Source organism: Asparagus officinalis, chromosome 5 (genome assembly GCF_001876935.1).
Source record: "Asparagus officinalis chromosome 5, Aspof.V1, whole genome shotgun sequence".
In the NCBI taxonomy this organism is placed as follows: Eukaryota; Viridiplantae; Streptophyta; class Magnoliopsida; order Asparagales; family Asparagaceae; genus Asparagus; species Asparagus officinalis.
Window position 1 is genome coordinate 120,351,228 of NC_033798.1, and position 19,465 is coordinate 120,370,692.

The window sequence follows — 19,465 nt, forward strand, 5'->3', positions numbered from 1 at the left end:
GCCGAAAAATGTCGAATGAACTTGCGCAAATACTGGCAATCCCCCATGAAGCTCCTCACCTCAGTCACTGTCTTCGGCGTCGGCCACTTTGTGATCACCTCCACCTTACCTGGATCTATCCTCCGCTGGCCCTTCCCTACGATGAAGCCGAGATACACCAACTCGTCCTTCCCGAACTCGCACTTTTTCCCGTTGAGCTTCAGCTGTCCGTCCTGCAACACTTTAAATACCTTCTCAACATGAACGAGATGCTCCTCCCAAGTCCTGCTGTACACCAAGATATCATCAAGGTAAACTATCACAAAATCCTCTATAAAGGGTCGCAACAAATCATTCATAAGCCTCATAAAGGTAGCCGGAGCATTTCACAATCCAAACGGCATCACCAACCACTCGAACAGGCCTTGCTTGGTCTAGAACGCAGTCTTCCAAGTGTCTTCCTCCCGAATCCTCACCTGATCATAACCAGACTTCAAATCCAGCTTCGTGAAAAACCTCGCTCCCTCCAACTGGTCCATAAGATCATCGATCCGCGGTAATGGGTAGCGATTCTTGATGGTTATCTTGTTGAGCGCCCGGTAATCCACGCACATGTGCCAGCCTCTATCCTTTTTGGGCACCAACAACACTGGTGACCCGCAATGTGAACAACTCGGCATAATCACTTCCGTCTCCAAGAGCTCCTGAACTTGCTTCTTGATCTCCTCGGAATCCTGTATTGATGTGCGGTATAGGCCTATGTTTGGCAAGGAACTCTCGCCAGTCAACATAATCTCATGCTCTACACCTCGCCGTGGTGGTAGTTGTTGGCCTTTTTGTTTTGATGATGATTTACAAACAATTTACTACTAATGTTGTTTGTCTAGTGTTTGTGTATTCCTATGTATTGTAGACAAACAACGTAGTTGGAGGACGGATGGAATAGCGCTTCAACGACGATATCAAATGGAGGTTGGCGGAATTGTGGAGTGAAGCATCGTACAATTCAAGTTAAAGGTCAAATTCAATCTTCATCCGCAAGTGTACCAAGATAGAGCTTCGTTGAAGATCAAGATTGCTTGGGTAATTTAGTTTAGGAGTTTATATTATGTGTGTTGGTACTTTAAGCTCAATATCAAACACACACACACATTTATTGGTTTCCATGTATATATATAGTTATATATATACATATATGTTTTGGTTTGATAGTTTTCAAGTTTTACTATGAAACAAATGAATAGAATTGGAAAATACTATTTTGTTTCATGCTTATATGTATATATATGATTTCATCTTTAACAAGCTTATATTTAATGAAATCATATTATTTTGATAAAATACTATATTCATTATTTATAGACTTCATAACAATAGTTTACATCTTCTATTAAGTCTATAAAATCATTTTGTATTGTTTCAAAACATGGTTTAGCTAAAATGTCAAAACTCATGTGTTTATATTTTCGTGTTTTGGACCTCCTTGCAAAATGATGATATTTTACATTTGGGAAGTCCTTTCTGAAAACCAGTCGCTGTAGCATGTTTATTATCATGTCTACAATCATTCCCCAAAGTTTTACATTTTTTGGAATTTGTTTGATATTTTTAAACAGCATTTTTTAAAATCAGCAAATCAGATTTTCTGCATATCAGTTTTCGGTCGACCGCACCGGTCGACCGATCATTTGTTCTTTCATCACTGGGTGACAGAGAGTTGGTCGGTCGACCGGTCCGGTTGACCGAAAGCTCCATCGGTCGACCGCACCGTGACTTTCGTCGTCACGTGTTGACTTTTGTCGCAACGCGCTGTCCGGCGTTGACCTAAGGTTACGCGTTGACCGGCGTCCACCTTAGGGTTTTGAACCGCGTAGGTTGGCTTTTGTCGTCACGTGTTGACTTTCGTCGTCACGTGTTGACTTTTGTCGCAACGCGCTGTCCGGCGTTGACCTAAGGTTACGCGTTGACCGGCGTCCACCTTAGGGTTTTGAACCGCGTAGGTTGGCTTTTGTCGTCACGTGTTGACTTTCGTCGTCACGTGTTGACTTTTGTCGCAACGCGCTGTCCGGCGTTGACCTAAGGTTACGCGTTGACCGGCGTCCACCTTAGGGTTTTGAACCGCGTAGGTTGGCTCTTGTCATCACGTGTTGATTTTCGTCGCCACGTGTTGACTTTTGACGCAACGCGTTGTCCGGCGTTGACCTAAGGTTACGCGTTGACCGGCGTCCACCTTAGGGTTTTGAACCGCGTGGGTTGGCTCTTGTCATCACGTGTTGATTTTCGTCGCCACGTGTTGATTTTTGACGCAACGCGTTGTCCGGCGTTGACCTAAGGTTACGCGTTGACCGGCGTCCACCTTAGGGTTTTGAACCGCGTAGGTTGACTTGTGGGACTCATCCATATTTTTCAACCGTCGGCGGAGAAAACCAATGTTTGTGGAAACATCGTGGATATGGAAAACAATTCCGGGTACCGGAAAATATCTCGGGGGATCAAAACATCGCGTAGGGGGTTGAAACCCGGGCGAAGCACCCCGGGGTGCCTCGGCAATGCCGAGACACCCTTGGGGGTGTCTCGGCAATGCCGAGACACCCCTAGGGGTGTTTCTCCCCTAGTTTTGTCTTGTTCCTTTTTTTGGCCTCTTGTGCATGGTCCCCCCCTCCTTTATTTTGAATTTCAAGAGAGAACCCCACCCCCAAAACCGAATTCTTTCCCCCCATTTTCGGTTTTCTTTCTTCTTCCTCCCCCTCTTTCCTCCATTGATTTGCTCTTGAGAACCCTTCAATCCCTTAAAAGATTCGGGATTTTGACGGGTACCCATTTGCCGGAATCTTCTCCTCTTTCAAACGAGGGTCTTGGCCTCCATTTCCGAGCCCGAAGGAAAACTCCTTTGACTTGGTAAGTTTTTCTTCACAAACCCCTTATTTTCTTGCAAAGATCATGTCTTTATGCTTGTAATAGATAAGGGTTTATGGATGAAATAAGCATTTGGGGGGTTTTATTGCAAAAACCGAAACTATAGGGGTTTATTTGCAAAATTCGTGGGTCTGAAATTTTGGGGGCTCTTATGCAAACATGAACTGAAATTTGGGAGGCTTGGGTTCGTGTTTGTTTCTTCAAGAAATGGGGGTGCTTTGTGTAAGAGGGTTAAAGAACTGTTTGAGGGGTTTATTTGCAAAACAGTCCCTAAATATTTGGAGGGGCTTATTGTCAAAAGAGCCACGAATTTGGGGCTGAAATCCAAGAAGTTTAAACCCCCGACCCTTGATCGAATTTTTGGTAAAAGCATATGGATGCAAAACCAAAAGTTCATGGAGGGACTTTTATGTAAAATTGACCAAATTCTGCAAAAGGGCTTATTTGCAAAATTTGATCAAAATTATAGGGTACCGGGATGTTCGATGATCAAGTATGATGACCATAACCCGAGTCATACGTGTCCTTGACCTGAATTTGGCCTTGAGCACGAGGGGTATTTTGGGTATTTCACCAAAATTTTCCGCGAAATGACGATTATCGTTTCGCGTGCACGAAATTCGTAGGCTTAATTAGACTTTAACTACAAAATCCTATTTGTTATTAGGATTTCGAGTCCAAGTGCTTAATTTCCCTTCTTCCGATATTTCGTGTATATATATCGTACCTGATGTACTGCTCTTCATTGCAGATTCACGATGTCTCCCCGTCGGTCTCGTCTTTCCGGGAGTCACCCTTGCTCGCAGCATGGCGTGGAGGAGGCTCCTACGACATCATCTCCAGTGACCTCTTGCTTTGGGGGTAAGAATCTTATATATATTTTTTTCTTTTATCCCGGATTGACCTCTCGCGGGTCATGACGGAAGAACCGATACCCCTCCCGCGGGGGTTAAGGTTTCGGACTTGCTTTGCTTAGCCAATTCAAGTCCTCGGTTATATTGGGGCGATCTCGTGTTGCCTTACACCTTATAGGTCGGTATATGTTATCACGGTGTCTACGTGATGACGCATACCGTTCTCCCGGTGTAGGGCACTCGAAATCGAATAATCTCGTCTTGCGTTTATGACATGGATTTTCTGACTCCATCTTTGCTTTGTTGCAGTTGAGTTTCCCGGGGGTAGTCTCCCTCATCATGCCCCTACCGGTTGTAGTAGGGAAGTGTTTTCTTCGGCTTCTGCCAGGCAGATCATCGATCCCCTTCCGCAGTTCGACAGAGATCGCTCAGACGAGTTCTGTCGCTTGATAAAGGATGGAGGGCGTCACTGTTTACGCCAACTTATCACCGATGCTCCTCTCACCGCAGACGCCACTTCTACTGAAGCTTTAAAGAAGCCGGGTTTTCTATTCGGGGATCGCACCGAAGATCCTGCCGCGCTGACTCTTGCTGAGGAGCACTGGCTTACCCTTGACGAGGGAGCTCTTTTATATATCCCCTCTATTCCTCGCCAGTGCTCTTTTACTGACTTGGAGAAACAGGCTGTGGGGCGACAGATGTCCTGGCCTCTTACCAATGCTGTTACACACGTTCAGTGCGGATACATTTCTCATCACAAGAGTCCCGGTTCTCTGGGGTATCAATCCATTTGTGGCCTTCGACCCGGGATCATGGGTCTTGACACTGCACCTCCAGGCGAGGTATCGGCGGCCGCTCTCACCGTGAGGAATCGTTTAGCTCATCTGGGAAGACAATTACCTCGACTGGATTACCGATGTTATGGTTGGGCTTCCTCACTGGCTAAGGGATGGTGGACCCGTTTGACCAGTTATGTTCTGGGACGCTGGGAGAGAGACTTGAAGGGTAGTGGATTATATACGCCCATACGGGCTACTATGTATGGACTTCCCGTTAGCTGCCGTCACTTCTTGGCATTGCTCGAGACATATATGCCTGATAGTAATACCTTCTTGACCAGTGGCGGAGAGCTAGGGTTGGCTCTTCATGAGATGCACCAGGTTTCCGGGCTTTCGATGGGAGATTGCCCGTATCAGGAATACTTCCCTTCTAACCAACAGTTGGAGTGTTTGAAGAAGGATACTCCCGATGTGTATGACACTCTCTGGGACCTCACCTGTCATTATCACACCTGTTTGCTCCAGAGTTCTCCTCCAGCGAAGACGAAGAGGAAGATCAGCTTGAAGCAGTTTGCTGTTTACCTGTTTCCTAACTTGGAGGATGATTCCGAGGAGTCCATACATGAGTTAGGCGTTTTGACCCCTGCCGCTATTAATGAGCTGATGGAGAAGAATGAAACTCATTCTTATACCATTGCTAGTGCCGAGGGGGCTTTTCCGGCCGGGACTAAGTTTCGATCGTTCCTCTATCATGCCCAGAAGTCTATCGATCCTCGGTCTCTGTTAGCTGGCTACCTTGCTCTTTGGCTGAAGAAGTGTGTTGTTCCATATCAGTCTTCAGACGCTCTACCCCTCGAGGTGCTCTTCCCTGCGGTCCAGCTAGCTTATGGGAGGGAGCTTTCTCTGCTTCCAGCGATGGTTGCCAGCATCCATTGCGGGCTTAGGGGTGTAGTTCGTGTTCTTACCCAAGTGGGTTCTAAACCCTCGACTGAGCTTACCTGCCCGAAGGTTGAGCTGCCCTACGCTTATTTGATGGCGTGGTTCGTTCTTCACCGTCCGGACTTGATGTCGGCGCCCAGCGCCGTTGATGTTCCCGTTCCTTTCCTACAGCTGTTGGAGGAGAGTAGATGGGTTGGGAAGAAATTTGAAGATGTACAAAAAGAACTTCGAGTTCGCAGGAACTGGGAGTTCTTCAAATGCTTCCCTCGCTTTTCGGGACGTTATGGCGAGGAGTTGACTGATATGGAGAAACCCCGAACTAACCGGACTGCTCTCGACGTCGGTTGTTTCCGCTGGTTGGTGAACATCCGAGTCGGGTATCTTGTTCTCCGGGTGAAGGACCGCTGCCACATAGAGCCTTACCTTCCCTGCCGTTTCGCACGTCAGTTTGGCTATGACCAACTATACGTTGGGAATCCGAGTCGTAGTTTGCGTGTTGAGGGAGGACTCGTTGACGGCGTACGGGCGTGGTTATGGACCATGGTTGGCTGCACCGGGGCTCAGTTTGCTCTTCCCTCCTATAAACGCAAGCCGATGATTACCTTCCTCAGCTGTAAATGGTTCCTCTCTGCCGATGAATCCATAAGTGTGAGGAGTCTTTCGGAACTAGAATCCGATCACTTGGTTCAATCTGCTATGATGGCTGCTCGCAGGGCTGAGCCTGCTCAGAGACAGAGGAAGAAGTCCACCGGAATTCCCGAAGGGGAGTATGCAGATATAGATACCGACCAAGCAGAACTTGATACAGGTTTGTCATGCTCTTTGATCCTCTTTCTCGACTTCAATTGGTATTGGCGAAAGATCTGGTTCATGAGATGATTCTTGTTGTTTCAGGTGGGGTAGCCGACGACCATGGGTCGCTCGCTTCCCGTCGTGCGAAATCCAAGTTTGGTGGCCAAACTTCGCATGACCGCCCCGTTGGTTCTATGAGGGGTGATCCTTCGAAAAGGAAAAAGATTGCCCATAAACCTCATGTTGATCAGCGCTCCCATGGGGTAGATTCAGGAGGCTTTGCCGACGGGGAGGAAGGTAACATTTTGTTGTACCCACTTTTATTGCTTTAAGATGATTTACCTTCCGGGATCCCTGATCCTGTTTCATAATTCAGGGTTCTTCGAGGAGGGCGAGCTTCCACCAGGTCCGGTATTCTCTGGGGCTGACAACATGGACTGCTTCATGCAGCAGGTGTGCGACGCCCTTCGTGATGGCTCCCTGGGCATTGATCTGAACATCGATCTTGGGCAGGCAGATGGTGTTGATCCCACCGGTTCATTTTCAGATATACCTACATCCGGTGCTGCAGGTGTTGCGACAGAAGGGCCAGACGGGGATGGGGCCTCCCCTATTGCAGATTTCGAAGAGCAGGGATATGTTCCTGCACCGGTCTTCCCGAGACCTGACTCTGGACTGTTAGCCGATATGTTAGCTGAACAAGCTCCCACCGGGACTGTGAGACCACTCTTTGAGAGTGATTCATCCACAGGTATATATCCAATTTCCTCTCTTCTTTGCTTGTCTCAGTCTCCATTTTGACTAATAAAGAAGTGCAACTATATGACCAGGCGCTGTACCTGATTCTGCTATAGCTTCGGGTGTTTTCCCGCCTTCGCCTAATACGACTGACTTGCCCACGAGGGTTGATATACCTTCCATGAGCATTCCTGTCGTTACTTCGGAGCCTGTCGAACCCCAACCCGAGGGGATTTCCGCCGGTATAGGTATACCTCGAATTTCCCTTAGGGTCTTTTCGATTGTATTTAATAGTTTCTTGACCTCCCATACTGCTGCTTGCAGGTTCTCGACCGTCTCTATATGAGCAGGTCCATGCTCTCTTGGCCGATACCAATCCAGATGGGGATGTCTTCCGCACTGACCTCGGTTTCTTTACTGCTTTTTATAACGGCGTGATTGATAAGCTTCTGCACAGAGGGTCTTCTTTTGATCAGTTCAGGCGTTCCTTCTCCCGTCACATGATGATGATGAGGGAAGAGGGATATCCGGATTTGGCCGATTCCTTTACAGCTGATTTCGCTGCCCTGGAGTCAGAGATTCGAGAGCTGAGGGAGTTGAAGGCTGGTGGAGCTCCCTCTTTTGCATCTTCTCAGGTGGAGGATAGGTTGACGCAGTGGCATGAACTGCGATCTTCCGTTGGCAGCGAGCTTCGATCACGTGAGCGCACTGTCGAGCAGCTGATGGCCTCTCTGGCGAGGAAAGACACCAGCAGAGCTGAGTTAGTGAGCTCCTTAGATTCCACTCGTGCAGAGATAGCTAGACTGAAGGAGGCCTTGGAACGCGCCGAAGAATCTGCCGCTACCATTTCTGAGGAACTGGTTGGGTTGGAGCGTTCTCGTGAATGGACACTCGACAGGCTGGGATCAGCGCAGGAGGGGTTGATGAAGCTGCGACACGAAGCCGCAGAGGTTCTCAACAGTTCCGAAGATTCTGTCCGAGCTAGCCTGCAGGCGGAGTTCGAGCAGGACTATATGGACAGGCTCTCCGGTTTAGAGTCTCATATTCTTAGCCGTCGGTTGCCTTCGGGTTGACGGACTTGTTGTCATATGCTTTTGACTTGATTTATTAATAGAAAATCCGCATTTGCGGACTATATGGACAGGCTCTCCGGTTTAGAGTCTCATATTCTTAGCCGTCGGTTGCCTTCGGGTTGACGGACTTGTTGTCATATGCTTTTGGCTTGATCTTTTTTTTTTAGAGACTCTGTACCTGCTTCTTTTCACAGGATGTTTTGGTACACCCCCAGCCCTTAATGTTATGACTTTGAATTCGTAGATTCCGTCATTTTATATGGAAGAAGGGCACCTTGCACCGCGTGTTAGGTGATGACTTATCCCTTCTTAGGCTTCGGGATAAAATTCCCCAGGTTTAAACCCTGGTAACTTTTTTGTGTTATTAATAACAACCTGCCACAATGTTGAATATGTGGTCTTTTGTCCTTTTTACGGTCAAAGACTAACCGGCCATGTGTGTTAGACATAGGCTTTGGGATTTTTGGCAAACCCCCAGCCATCAACGGGTTTGATGTGCCTTTACCGATTACCGTTTGAATCGGGCTAGCATGTGAATTATTAAAACCCGTTTCACATGTAACGTTGTGCTAAGAGAATTGCTTCTCTTAGACTTAATGCTATGATTTTGAATACATAGACTTCGTCTTTCTCACGGGAAAAGACTACCCAGCAACACGTATTAGGCGTTGACTTCATCCCTGTCTTTTCTGAAAGCAAAGACAGAGGAAAAGTTGCTATGATTTTGAATACATAGACTTCGTCTTTCTCACGGGAATAGACTACCCGGCAACGCGTGTTAGGCGTAGGCTTATCTCTATTTTAGGAATTGAGATCAATTTCCCCGGGTGCAAGAGCATCGGAAAGGTCCGAGGAGAGGAAGAATTTTATATTCTATCTCCCGGTGGAAAGGAAACTCGAGGTGGCACACCCCCAGAATCCGAAAGGCTCAAACGACCCTAACTGTCGTAAGGTTTGGTCATTTGACTCTGAAGAGGAAGAATTTTATATTCTATCTTCAGCTGGAAAGGAAACTCGAGGTGGCACACCCCCAGAATCCGAAAGGCTCAAACGACCCTAACTGTCGTAAGGTTTGGTCATTTGACTCTGAAGAGGAAGAATTTTATATTCTATCTTCAGAACTGGAGAGGAAGAATTTTATATTCTATCTCCAGCAAAAGAGGGAAACTCGAGGTGGGATCTCCACCTCCAGAATCCGCAGGATGAAACTAGAAGTGGGATCTCCACTCCGAGAATCGGAAAGTTCAAACGACCCTAACTGTCGTAAGGTTTGGTCATTTGAACAAAAGATGACTCGGTCTTAGTCTCGACCAGGGTAAGTTGTGACTAAGCGAGGGTTCGAGATGACCCTAACTGTCGTAAGGTTTGGTCATTCGGGAGTTTGAAAGTGGACCTCTCGTTCATTGAAGGAATCGAGAGGGGACTTTGGCTTTGGTCCTAACTGTCGTAAGGTTTGACCAAGTGGGAAATTTGGAACGATCACAACTACGTGAAAGTTTGACCGCCCGATTTGTGGACCTCTCGTTCGTTGAAGGAATCGAGAGGGGACTTTGGCTTTGGTCCTAACTGTCGTAAGGTTTGACCAAGTGGGAAATTTGGAACGATCACAACTACGTGAAAGTTTGACCGCCCGATTTGTGGACCTCTCGTTCGTTGAAGGAATCGAGAGGGGACTTTGGCTTTGGTCCTAACTGTCGTAAGGTTTGACCAAGTGGGAAATTTGGAACGATCACAACTACGTGAAAGTTTGACCGCCCGATTTGTGGACCTCTCGTTCGTTGAAGGAATCGAGAGGGGACTTTGGCTTTGGTCCTAACTGTCGTAAGGTTTGACCAAGTGGGAAATTTGGAGTCGGTCGATCGGTCCGGTCGACCGAAAGCTCCATCGGTCGACCGCACCGATCGACCGACGAAGTCTCTGTTTGTTTCGTTGTTTTCAGATCTGCTCGCGGTCGACCGGATTTTCCGTCGGTCGACCGAATTCTTTCTTTCGGTCGACCAAAAATTCTGTCGGTCGACTGCCAATAGATCCGTTAGACACTAACGGCTATTTTTCTGAGCTGTCTTCTGGGGACTTTTCTGTCTTTTTGCTTGGGGTTTTTGGCTGAGTTGTGAGAGGGTATAAATACCCCATTGCCTTCAACTTTCAAGCTATCTAAGAGAGTTTTTAAAACAAGTTTAAGAAAGTTTTAATCAAGGGTTTAAGTTTGTTTTTAGTGTTTGTTTAAAAAGCTTTTAAGCATTTACAAGAGTTTGGTTTGTGGAGCAAATTTCACAAGAGCAAGTGGAGATCATCCTTGGTGTTTGAGCATTCATTCTTCTCCCTCTCTCTTGTCATCTATAGAGAAGTTTCCTTAAACTCAATTCTAGCATTTTATAAGTTTGTTCTTAATTTCATAAGCTAGATTTCATATTGAGCTTAGTTTAATTGTTTTATTGATACTCTTTGTTCACACACAACCTATTGAGCTTATTGTATTTACATTCATAGTATAATTTGGGGTTGTGGGTTTGTGACTTAGAGTTGTGCTTAATTGAGTTCTCACCTTGTTAGAGAGAACAATCATTTGTTATATTGTGCTTAATTGTGAGGATTCACCTGTAATACACTTGTACGCCGAGAGAAGTGTGTGGTGAGAGACGGGGTCGAATCCAAGAGGAGTGGCGTCGGTTGACGTGCCCAGGGAGAGGTTGTAACCGAGCACTTGAGGAGGAGGACACGGGCTAGGACCAACACTTAGTGTGTGAGGTGTGATTGCATAGTGATTGTATTGTGAGGTGTAAACGTTGTTCGGGTGAACGTAGAAAACCCGGTTGTGATAGTGGAGATCTCCTCGAGGTGAGGAGCGGAGACGTAGGTCGTGGGGACCGAACTCCGTAATCATATTGTTTGTTTGTGATTGCATTGGCGCACTTACTTTTATGTTCATATCTTATATCGCCTTTGTATATTGCTTGTTGATTATATTGCCCACTATCTAGTTTAGATTGTTTACCCTTGAGTTTATATATCCTTGCACATACATTGCCTATATCTCTTTGTTAGGATAAATCTTATTGTTCACATTGCTTATCCTAGCTCATATACATTGTTGTATTTCATACTTGCTAGGATAACTTGTTAATTAGTTTTTAATTGGCATATAATCGGATTAGATTAGCATAAGACCCTAATCACCCCCCCTCTAGGGTCTAACAGTAGTCCCGTGATTTATAAGATCCAAGTTAGCTTATTGTGCTAATCTATTTTTGAGCTTTATTTGTATCTTGCTTGCATACATTTTCTTATTATGGACATACATTGTGCATCTTGTTTAGGCTATGATCCTGTTGTTGCTCCTAAAATAAATAATCTCCCCTATGACCAATGGTGTTCTAGATTTAACATATTTGTTAGATCTAAACAATCCAATTTATGGGAAGTTATTGAAGAGGCTTATATTATACCCACTTCGGAAAAATCCAAGTAGAGTAGCAATGATAAAAGAATGTTTAATATGAACAAGCTTTTGTTAGAATATTTGCTTAATGCCTTTGACTCATCCTTTTCTAACAAATTTGTTCATTTTGATAGTTCTTACAATTTATGGAAATTCATAGAAGCACATCAAGGCAACTTGGAGGAAATCCAACGTAGTTTGGAGGATTATTCTTCAAGTGAGTGTAGAGCATCATCATGCACACGGCCACTAGGCGATAGCCCTAGTGTGGTAAGCGATTCAGAATCCGATAGTGATATATCCATCAATGAACTCGCTTGTGCATATGATAGATTAATGCATGCCAATTCTAAGTTGCATAATAATTTTATAGATTTGAAAAGCAAGCATGTTATTTTGAAATCCGATCATGAGTTGCTAGGTTCCAAATTTGATATCATTGCAAAAGAAAATATTGTGCTTAAAGAAAACAATGACTTATTAAATTTGGAAAATGAATAATTGACCTCATCCATTTCTAGCTTATCTCATGCTAAGAACAATGTCATATTAGAAGTAGAGAACATTAGAAATGAGTTTAATTCTTTTACAAAAATGATCATGTTTCATCTACTTCTATTTCCAATGCTTGTATGCCTAAAAATGAGTTGGATCATGTTAAAGAACGCATATCATCTTTAGATTCAACCCTTAAAACATGCATTGTAGATAATAAGAAACTTATGGACTTGGGTGCAAAGTCTAGTACTACAACTTCTAAACCCGTACACTTTGCACACTTGTATAGCAAAGCTTATAAATGTTCTATTTGCGGTCGTAAAGGCCATTTAGCTAAGTTTTGCTATGATGCACATAAATCCTCCAAGACTAATGTTTCTCATCAAGCTTCATCATCACATTTTTCACATACACATGCACATACTCATCATGTTCATCATAAGCATGATCATGTGTTTAAATGTGATCATTGTGGTCGATTTGGTCATTTGGCCAAATTTTATTTTGATTTAAAGAGAGTTTCACATTTGCAAAATAATTTTAAAAGATCATTCATGTTTGTAAATGTTTCTAATGTTTCTCGTGCACATGTTTATGGTCAACAAAATCAAATGGGCCTCCTTCATTGCACTAATTGCAATCGGAAAGGTCATTTACACAATTTTTGTTTTGACCGTGTTCGTGCACCATATGTGCCCAACCCTAGGACTTTGAGCTTTAATGATAGGGGTCATGTCCCTAAACCTTTTGGTACAAGAGTTCTTGGGTACCAAAACAATTTTGAATTTTAAACCAAGAATTTTAGTATTTTTATTTTTCTTTGTCTTGGTTTTGAAAATTATGTTTTAAGATCTTTTGGTTATGAAAATAATTTTTATTTTATCAAATCTTTTGTTTTCATGATTATTAGTTTTGATTTTGATGAGAGGTTTGTATTTATATAACCCTCCGGATTTATTGGGTGTTTATTCCCAAATCATGTTTACCGGATGCTAAAATGATTATATGGGTTGAAACAAGCTTAAGAGCTTGATATATTGTTGCCTCTCTTGAAATTCTTTTGTTAAAGATTTTGTTTTGACTTGTTGCTTTGAATTCATTATATTTCACTTATATGATGATATTTATATGTTTGTGCTCATGGATCATCTATTCGTGCCTTATAATGTATTCTATGAGTGGTTTGATCAAGTCTTACAAAAGAATTTTTTTTTTGTTAATCAAACATCATTTTTGATTTAAATGGTTGATTCATGATTTCATTTGGTTGATTTGTTTTCATTCGAAAACTCTTTTTGCATGATTCTCATGTTTTCTCTCTTTTGATTTCATAAATCTATTTTTTATACATGGTTTTTAGGCTTGTATTTTGAGACACCTTTTTATCGTGACATATCATTATGTGTTCTCATTATCTTGTTTGTATGTGAGTGATATCTAGCATATCTTTCATTTATGCTTGCTCACATTTGTTTGCCATGTTCATAATTTCATATATTCCATATGGCATTTTGATAGGGGGAGCAATCCCTATATCCTTCTATGTGTTATACTCACCCATGCATATTGTCAGGGGGAGCTTTCGCTCTCTTATTCTTTTTGTCCCTTTTTGATGTTGTCAAAGGGGGAGAAATATTGTGAGTATATGTATATTCCTTCTTGTTTATATGCATGTGAATTGTAATTTATATATTCATTTCCTTTCATGCATATATCCTTTTTGTAAATTGTTTGTCATCATCAAAAAGGGGGAGATTGTTAGCCTTCTTGTTTTGATGATGATTTACAAACAATTTACTACTAATGTTGTTTGTCTAGTGTTTGTGCATTCCTATATTTTGTAGACAAACAACAATGAAATTGCGCATTCACGATCATATCTAATGGAGGTTGGCGGAATTGTGGAGTGAAGCATCGTACAATTCAAGTTAAAGATCAAGTTCAAGCTTCATCCGCAAGTGTACCAAGATAGAGCTTCGTTGAAGATCAAGATTGCTTGGGTAATTTAGTTTAGGAGTTTATATTATGTGTGTTAGTACTTTAAGCTCAATCATATACACACAGTTTTGGTTTCTATGTATATTTAGTTATATATATACATACATGGTTTTGAGTTTTCAAGTTTTAATATGAAACAATTGAATATAATTAGAAAACATATTTTTGTTTCATACTTATATGCATTTATATGATTTCATCAATATCAATTTTATTTAGTTCCATGAAATCATGTTTTAGTGTATTATATGTGTATTTTAATAAAATACTATATTCATTATTTATAGACTTCATAACAATAGTTTACATCTTCTATTAAGTCTATAAAATCATTTTGTAAAGTTTCAAATGTTGGTTTAGCTAAAAGTCAAAACTCATGTGTATATTTCTCCGTGTTTTGGACCTCCTTGCAAAATGATGATATTTACATTTGGAAAGTCCTTTCTTGATAACCAGTCAATGTATCATGTTTATTATCATGTCTTACAATCATTCCCTAAAGTTTTACATTTTTGAATTTATTTGATATTTTTAAACAACATTTTAAATCAGCAAAATCAGATTTTTCGCATATCAGTTTTCGGATCGACCGCCGGTCGACCGACCATTGTTGCTTTCATCACTGGGCGACAGAGAGTTGGCGGTCGACCGGTCCGTCGACAAAGCTTCATCGTCGACCGCCACGGTCGACCGACGATGGTCCAATCGTTTTCTTCGTGTTTTTGCTCTCATCGGTCGACCGACGGGATTTTCGGTCGACCGACTATGTGACCGTTGCTTTCTAACGGCTCTTTTCTGAGCCGATTTTCTCTGGGTCTTTTTGTCCTTTTCTTGGGTAGTTTTTGGCTGAGTTGTGAGAGGGTATAAATACCCCATTGTCTTCAACTCTCAAGCTATCTAAGAGATTGTTTTAAAAATAGTTTAACAAGGGTTTAAACTTGTTTAAGGTTTTGTTTAAGTTTGGTTTAAAAAGCTTTTAAGCAATTGAGGGTTTTAGTTTGTGAAGCAAATTTCACAAGAGCAAAGAGGAGATCATCCTTTGGTGTTTGGGCATTCAACTCATCTCTCTCTCACTCTTGATCTATAGAGAAGTTTTCCTTAAACTCAATTCTAGCTATTTATTGTTTTGATCTTAATTTCCATAAGCTAGATTTATATATTGAGTTTAATTGTTTTATTGATACTCTTTGTTTACACACACAACCATTGAGCTTATTGTATTTACATTCATAGTATAATTGGGTTGTGGGATTGTGTAACTTAGAGAGTGAGCTTATAATTCGTTCTCATTCATTGTAGAGAACAAACACTTTGTATTGAGCCTAATTGTGAGGATTCACTTGTAATACACTTGTACGCCGAGAGAAGTGTGTGGTGAGAGACGGGGTCGAATCCAAGAGGAGTGGCGTCGGTTGACGTGCCCAGGGAGAGGTTGTAACCGAGCACTTGAGGAGGAGGACACGGGCTAGGACCAACACTTAGTGTGTGAGGTGTGATTACATAGTGATTGTATTGTGAGGTGTAAACGTTGTTCGGGTGAATGTAGAAAACCCGGTTGTGATAGTGGAGATCTCCTCGAGGTGAGGAGCGGAGACGTAGGTCGTGGGGACCGAACTCCGTAATCATATTATTTGTTTGTGATTGCATTGGCGCACTTACTTTTATGTTCATATCTTATATCGCCTTTGTATATTGCTTATTGATTATATTGCCCACTATCTAGTTTAGATTGTTTACCCTTGAGTTTATATATCCTTGCACATACATTGCCTATATCTCTTTGTTAGGATATATCTTGTTGTTCACATTGCTTATCCTAGCTCATATACATTGTTGTATTTCATACTTGCTAGGATAACTTGTTAATTAGTTTTTAATTGGCATATAATCGGATTAGATTAGCATAAGACCCTAATCACCCCCCCTCTAGGGTCTAACAGTAGTCCCGTGATTTATGAAAACAAGTCCGCATACTTGGCCTTCAAGCTGTCAAGATCTCCCTCCTGGCGCTTGCTCAAGGTGGACATGCACATCCTACTCAGCTTCTCTTCATACGGCCGAATGAACAATAAAACGAACTTCGTGCCCGCGTTCACCAACCTCTTAGCCTGCGTCACTGTCACCAAGCTCGTTGTTTTTGGTAAAAGTTGCCTTCATTGTTGAATTCATTATAATCTGGATTGCTTACAAAGAATTCAAAAATATTTAATAAAAAGAATAAGAAAATGAAAGATTACAACTTATCGAAAATAACACAAGATCCGTTCGTCGTTTCTTGCTTGCGTGGGTCTTTAGCCGGTGACGGGGACGTTGATATTCGTGGACTACCTGGCAATCAGATCAGGTTCAGAACTTCATCGATCCGCGAAGGAATCTTGAAGCAGAAGCGCTTATCTCGACAACAGCGAGATAATTGCTCTTCTTAGAATTACCACAACGGGATAATACTAAGGATCGAATGCGGGTGATGCAGATCTGACGACTCTCGATCTCTTGCATTGAAGAACTCAATCACTCTTCAATCCGGCAGGGCTTCGCCAATTCTCCAAAACTCCAGATCTGAAAAAAATGAGGACCCGGGGCTGTATTTATAGGCTCCAGGGGGTTTCGGGTGGTTAAAACCACCTAAAAAACCACTTCTGCATTGGAGACACCCCAGGGTGTCTCAAACTGGGCCGAGACACCCTAGGGTGTCTCGAGCGGGCCGAGACACCTCGGGGTGTCTCATTCAAGCTGAGACGCCGTGTTATGCCCGTTTGATTGTTTTCGTCATAACTTCTTCGTCCGAACTCGGATTTGAGTGATTCCAAGCGTGTTGGAAATCTGACGAGGAGTTCTACAAGTTCCAATGACTGAATCATCCGTGGAATGAATGAGACACGAAGGGTATTTTCCCGTTTGTGAACGATACGAAGTTCCCGATCAGTTCATATCTTCATCATTCCAAAGTTCCGTTGTTTCACATGGTTCGTCGGTTTACTTCAAACGTTCACCGACATTAACCAAGCTTCTGTGAACCAGATGGTGACGTTCATCGTTATTTCCTAACACTAAGCTGTTTGTGAAGACCTATAGGCAATTTTCGATGCCTACAGATACCCCCCTCCAAAGTGTTCCAGACTCGTTTCTTTTGTAGAAGAGGCTGGAATACTTTGGATGTGATTGGTCCAGCCTTTAGTCGGCGTAAAGGACCTGTAGTTAGCTTCGATTCTTGACTCCTTCGATTTTCAGTCTGCTCGATGCTTTGACGAATAGCTGAAATCCTTCCGGCGCTGCGTTTATCGTCTGGCCATCGTCGAAGTCTCAAATTTACAACTGATGAGTTGAGTTTGGCTCGTGTCATTGAGTTGACTTTTTTATCATAATGCGTTGACTGGCATTGACCTAGGGTTACATGTTGACCGACGTTGACCCTAGAGTTTCGAACGTCGTACGTTGACTTTTTTGATCGCAACGCGTTGACTGGCATTGACCTAGGGTTACGCGTTGACCGGTGTTGACCCTAGGGTTTCGAACGTCGTACGTTGACTTTTTTTATCGCAACACGTTGACTGGTGTTGACCTAGGGTTACGAACATTGTACGTTGACTTTTTGCTCGCAACGCGTTGACTAGCGTTGACCTAGGGTTATACGTTGATCGACGTTGACCCTAGGGTTTCGAACATCGTACGTTGACTTTTTTGCTCGCAACATGTTGACTGGCGTTGACCTAGGGTTACGCGTTGACCGTCGTTGACCCTAGGGTTTCGAGCGTCGTACGTTGACTTTTTGCTCGCAACGTGATGACTGGCGTTGAACTAGGGTTACGCGTTGACCGGCGTTGTCCCTAGGGTTTCGAACGTCATACGTTGACTTTTTGCTCGCAACGTGTTGACTGGCGTTGACCTAGGGTTACGCGTTGACCGGCGTTGACCCTAGGGTTTCGAACGTCGTACATTGACTTTTTGTTCGCAACGCGTCGACTGGCGTTGACCTAGGGTAACATGTTGACCGGCGTTGACCCTAGGGTTTCGAACGTCGTACGTTGACTTTTTTGATGGCAACGCGTTGACTGACATTGACCTAGGGTTACGCGTTGATCGGCGTTGATCCTAGGGTTTCGAACGTCGTATGTTGACTTTTTGATCGCAACGCGTTGACTGGCGTTGACCTAGGGTTACGCGTTTACCGGCGTTGACCCTAGGCTTTCGAACGTCGTACGTTGACTTTTTGCTCGCAACGCATTGACTGGCGTTGACCTAGGGTTACGCGTTGATCGGCGTTGACCCTAGGGTTTCGAACGTCGTACGTTGACTTTTTGCTCGCAACGCGTTGACTGGCGTTGACCTAGGGTTACGCGTTGACCGGCGTTGACCCTAGGGTTTCGAACGTCGTACGTTGACTTTTTTCTCGCAAAGCGTTGGCTGGCGTTAACCTAGGGTTACGCGTTGACCGACGTTGTTCCTAGGGTTTCGAACGTCGTACGTTGACTTGTTTGCTCGCAACGTGTTGACTGGTGTTGACCTAGGGTTACGCGTTGACCGGCGTTGACCCTAGGGTTTCGAACGTCGTACATTGACTTTTTGCGTTGACCTAGGGTTACGCGTTGACCGGCGTTGACCCTAGGGTTTCGAACGTCGTACATTGACTTTTTGCTCGCAACGCGTTGACTAGCGTTGTCCTAGGGGTTACGCGTTGATCGGCGTTGACCCTAGGGTTTTGAAACGTCGTACATTGACTAGTGTTGATTTTGTCGAAGCATCCACCAATCGACGAAAACGGGCGAATACGGGCTTGAAACGAGGATCCGGGGGCTCGAACTGGGCTGAGACACCCGATGGTGTCTCAACCTTAGCCGAGACACCCAAGGCCGAGACACCCTTGGGTGTCTCAGCCAAAACCGAGACACCCTAGGGTGTCTCGGTTCAAAAGCCGAGATTTTCCCTTTTTTTGTGTTGTTTGTTTCCTCCCTCTTTCCAAAATTCAAAAGAGCCCTATTCCCTCTCAAACTCTCTCTCTTCTTCCACCTCTTATCCATCCACCATTGTTTCCCTCTAAGAACTCCAAACCCATTAAAATTCCTCTCTTTAAAACCCCTAAAATTCGGATTTTTATGCCCCCCTCTTGGCCGAAAATCTTCCTCTCAATCTAGGGTTTCTTTCTTCATCTTCAAGCTCATTTTATGCCCCCCTCTTGGCCGAAAATCTTCCTCTCAATCTAGGGTTTCTTTCTTCATCTTCAAGCTCAAGCCTTGGTTCTTGGAGTTGGGTTTTCAAGCCTCTTGATTTGGGTAAGCTTCTTCTCAAAAACTCTCTCATTTTTTGATAAAGATTGAAACTTTATGCTTGTAAAGAGGTTATGCCACAAATTTGTATGCAAAGATCATAACTTTTTGTTCTCATAGGTTGGGTTTTGTGAAAAAGATAGGATCTTTGATGATGGGTTGTGTATGCACAAAGTTTTGGGGGGTTTTATGCAAA

At 43.5% G+C, this 19,465-nt stretch overlaps 1 protein-coding gene across 1 annotated transcript; it reads left to right on the top strand.

The window, feature by feature from the left end:
* LOC109842492 lies at positions 2,778–8,070 on the top strand. Its single transcript, XM_020411361.1, has 7 exons — positions 2,778–2,877; positions 3,647–3,756; positions 4,059–6,275; positions 6,362–6,556; positions 6,636–7,010; positions 7,090–7,245; positions 7,322–8,070. Exons 2-7 carry the CDS (start codon positions 3,654–3,656, stop codon positions 8,068–8,070), a joined length of 3,795 nt encoding a protein of 1,264 aa, XP_020266950.1. The 5' UTR covers positions 2,778–2,877; positions 3,647–3,653.

What these genes read in the sequence shown, in the direction of transcription:
- LOC109842492 (XM_020411361.1), top strand. Translation starts at nt 3,654, where the DNA reads ATGTCTCCCCGTCGGTCTCGTCTTTCCGGGAGTCACCCTTGCTCGCAG. An exon ending in AGTGACCTCTTGCTTTGGGG is followed by an intron (nt 3,757 to 4,058) that starts GTAAGAATCTTA and finishes GCTTTGTTGCAG; the next exon opens with TTGAGTTTCCCGGGGGTAGT. An exon ending in GGGGATTTCCGCCGGTATAG is followed by an intron (nt 7,246 to 7,321) that starts GTATACCTCGAA and finishes TGCTGCTTGCAG; the next exon opens with GTTCTCGACCGTCTCTATAT.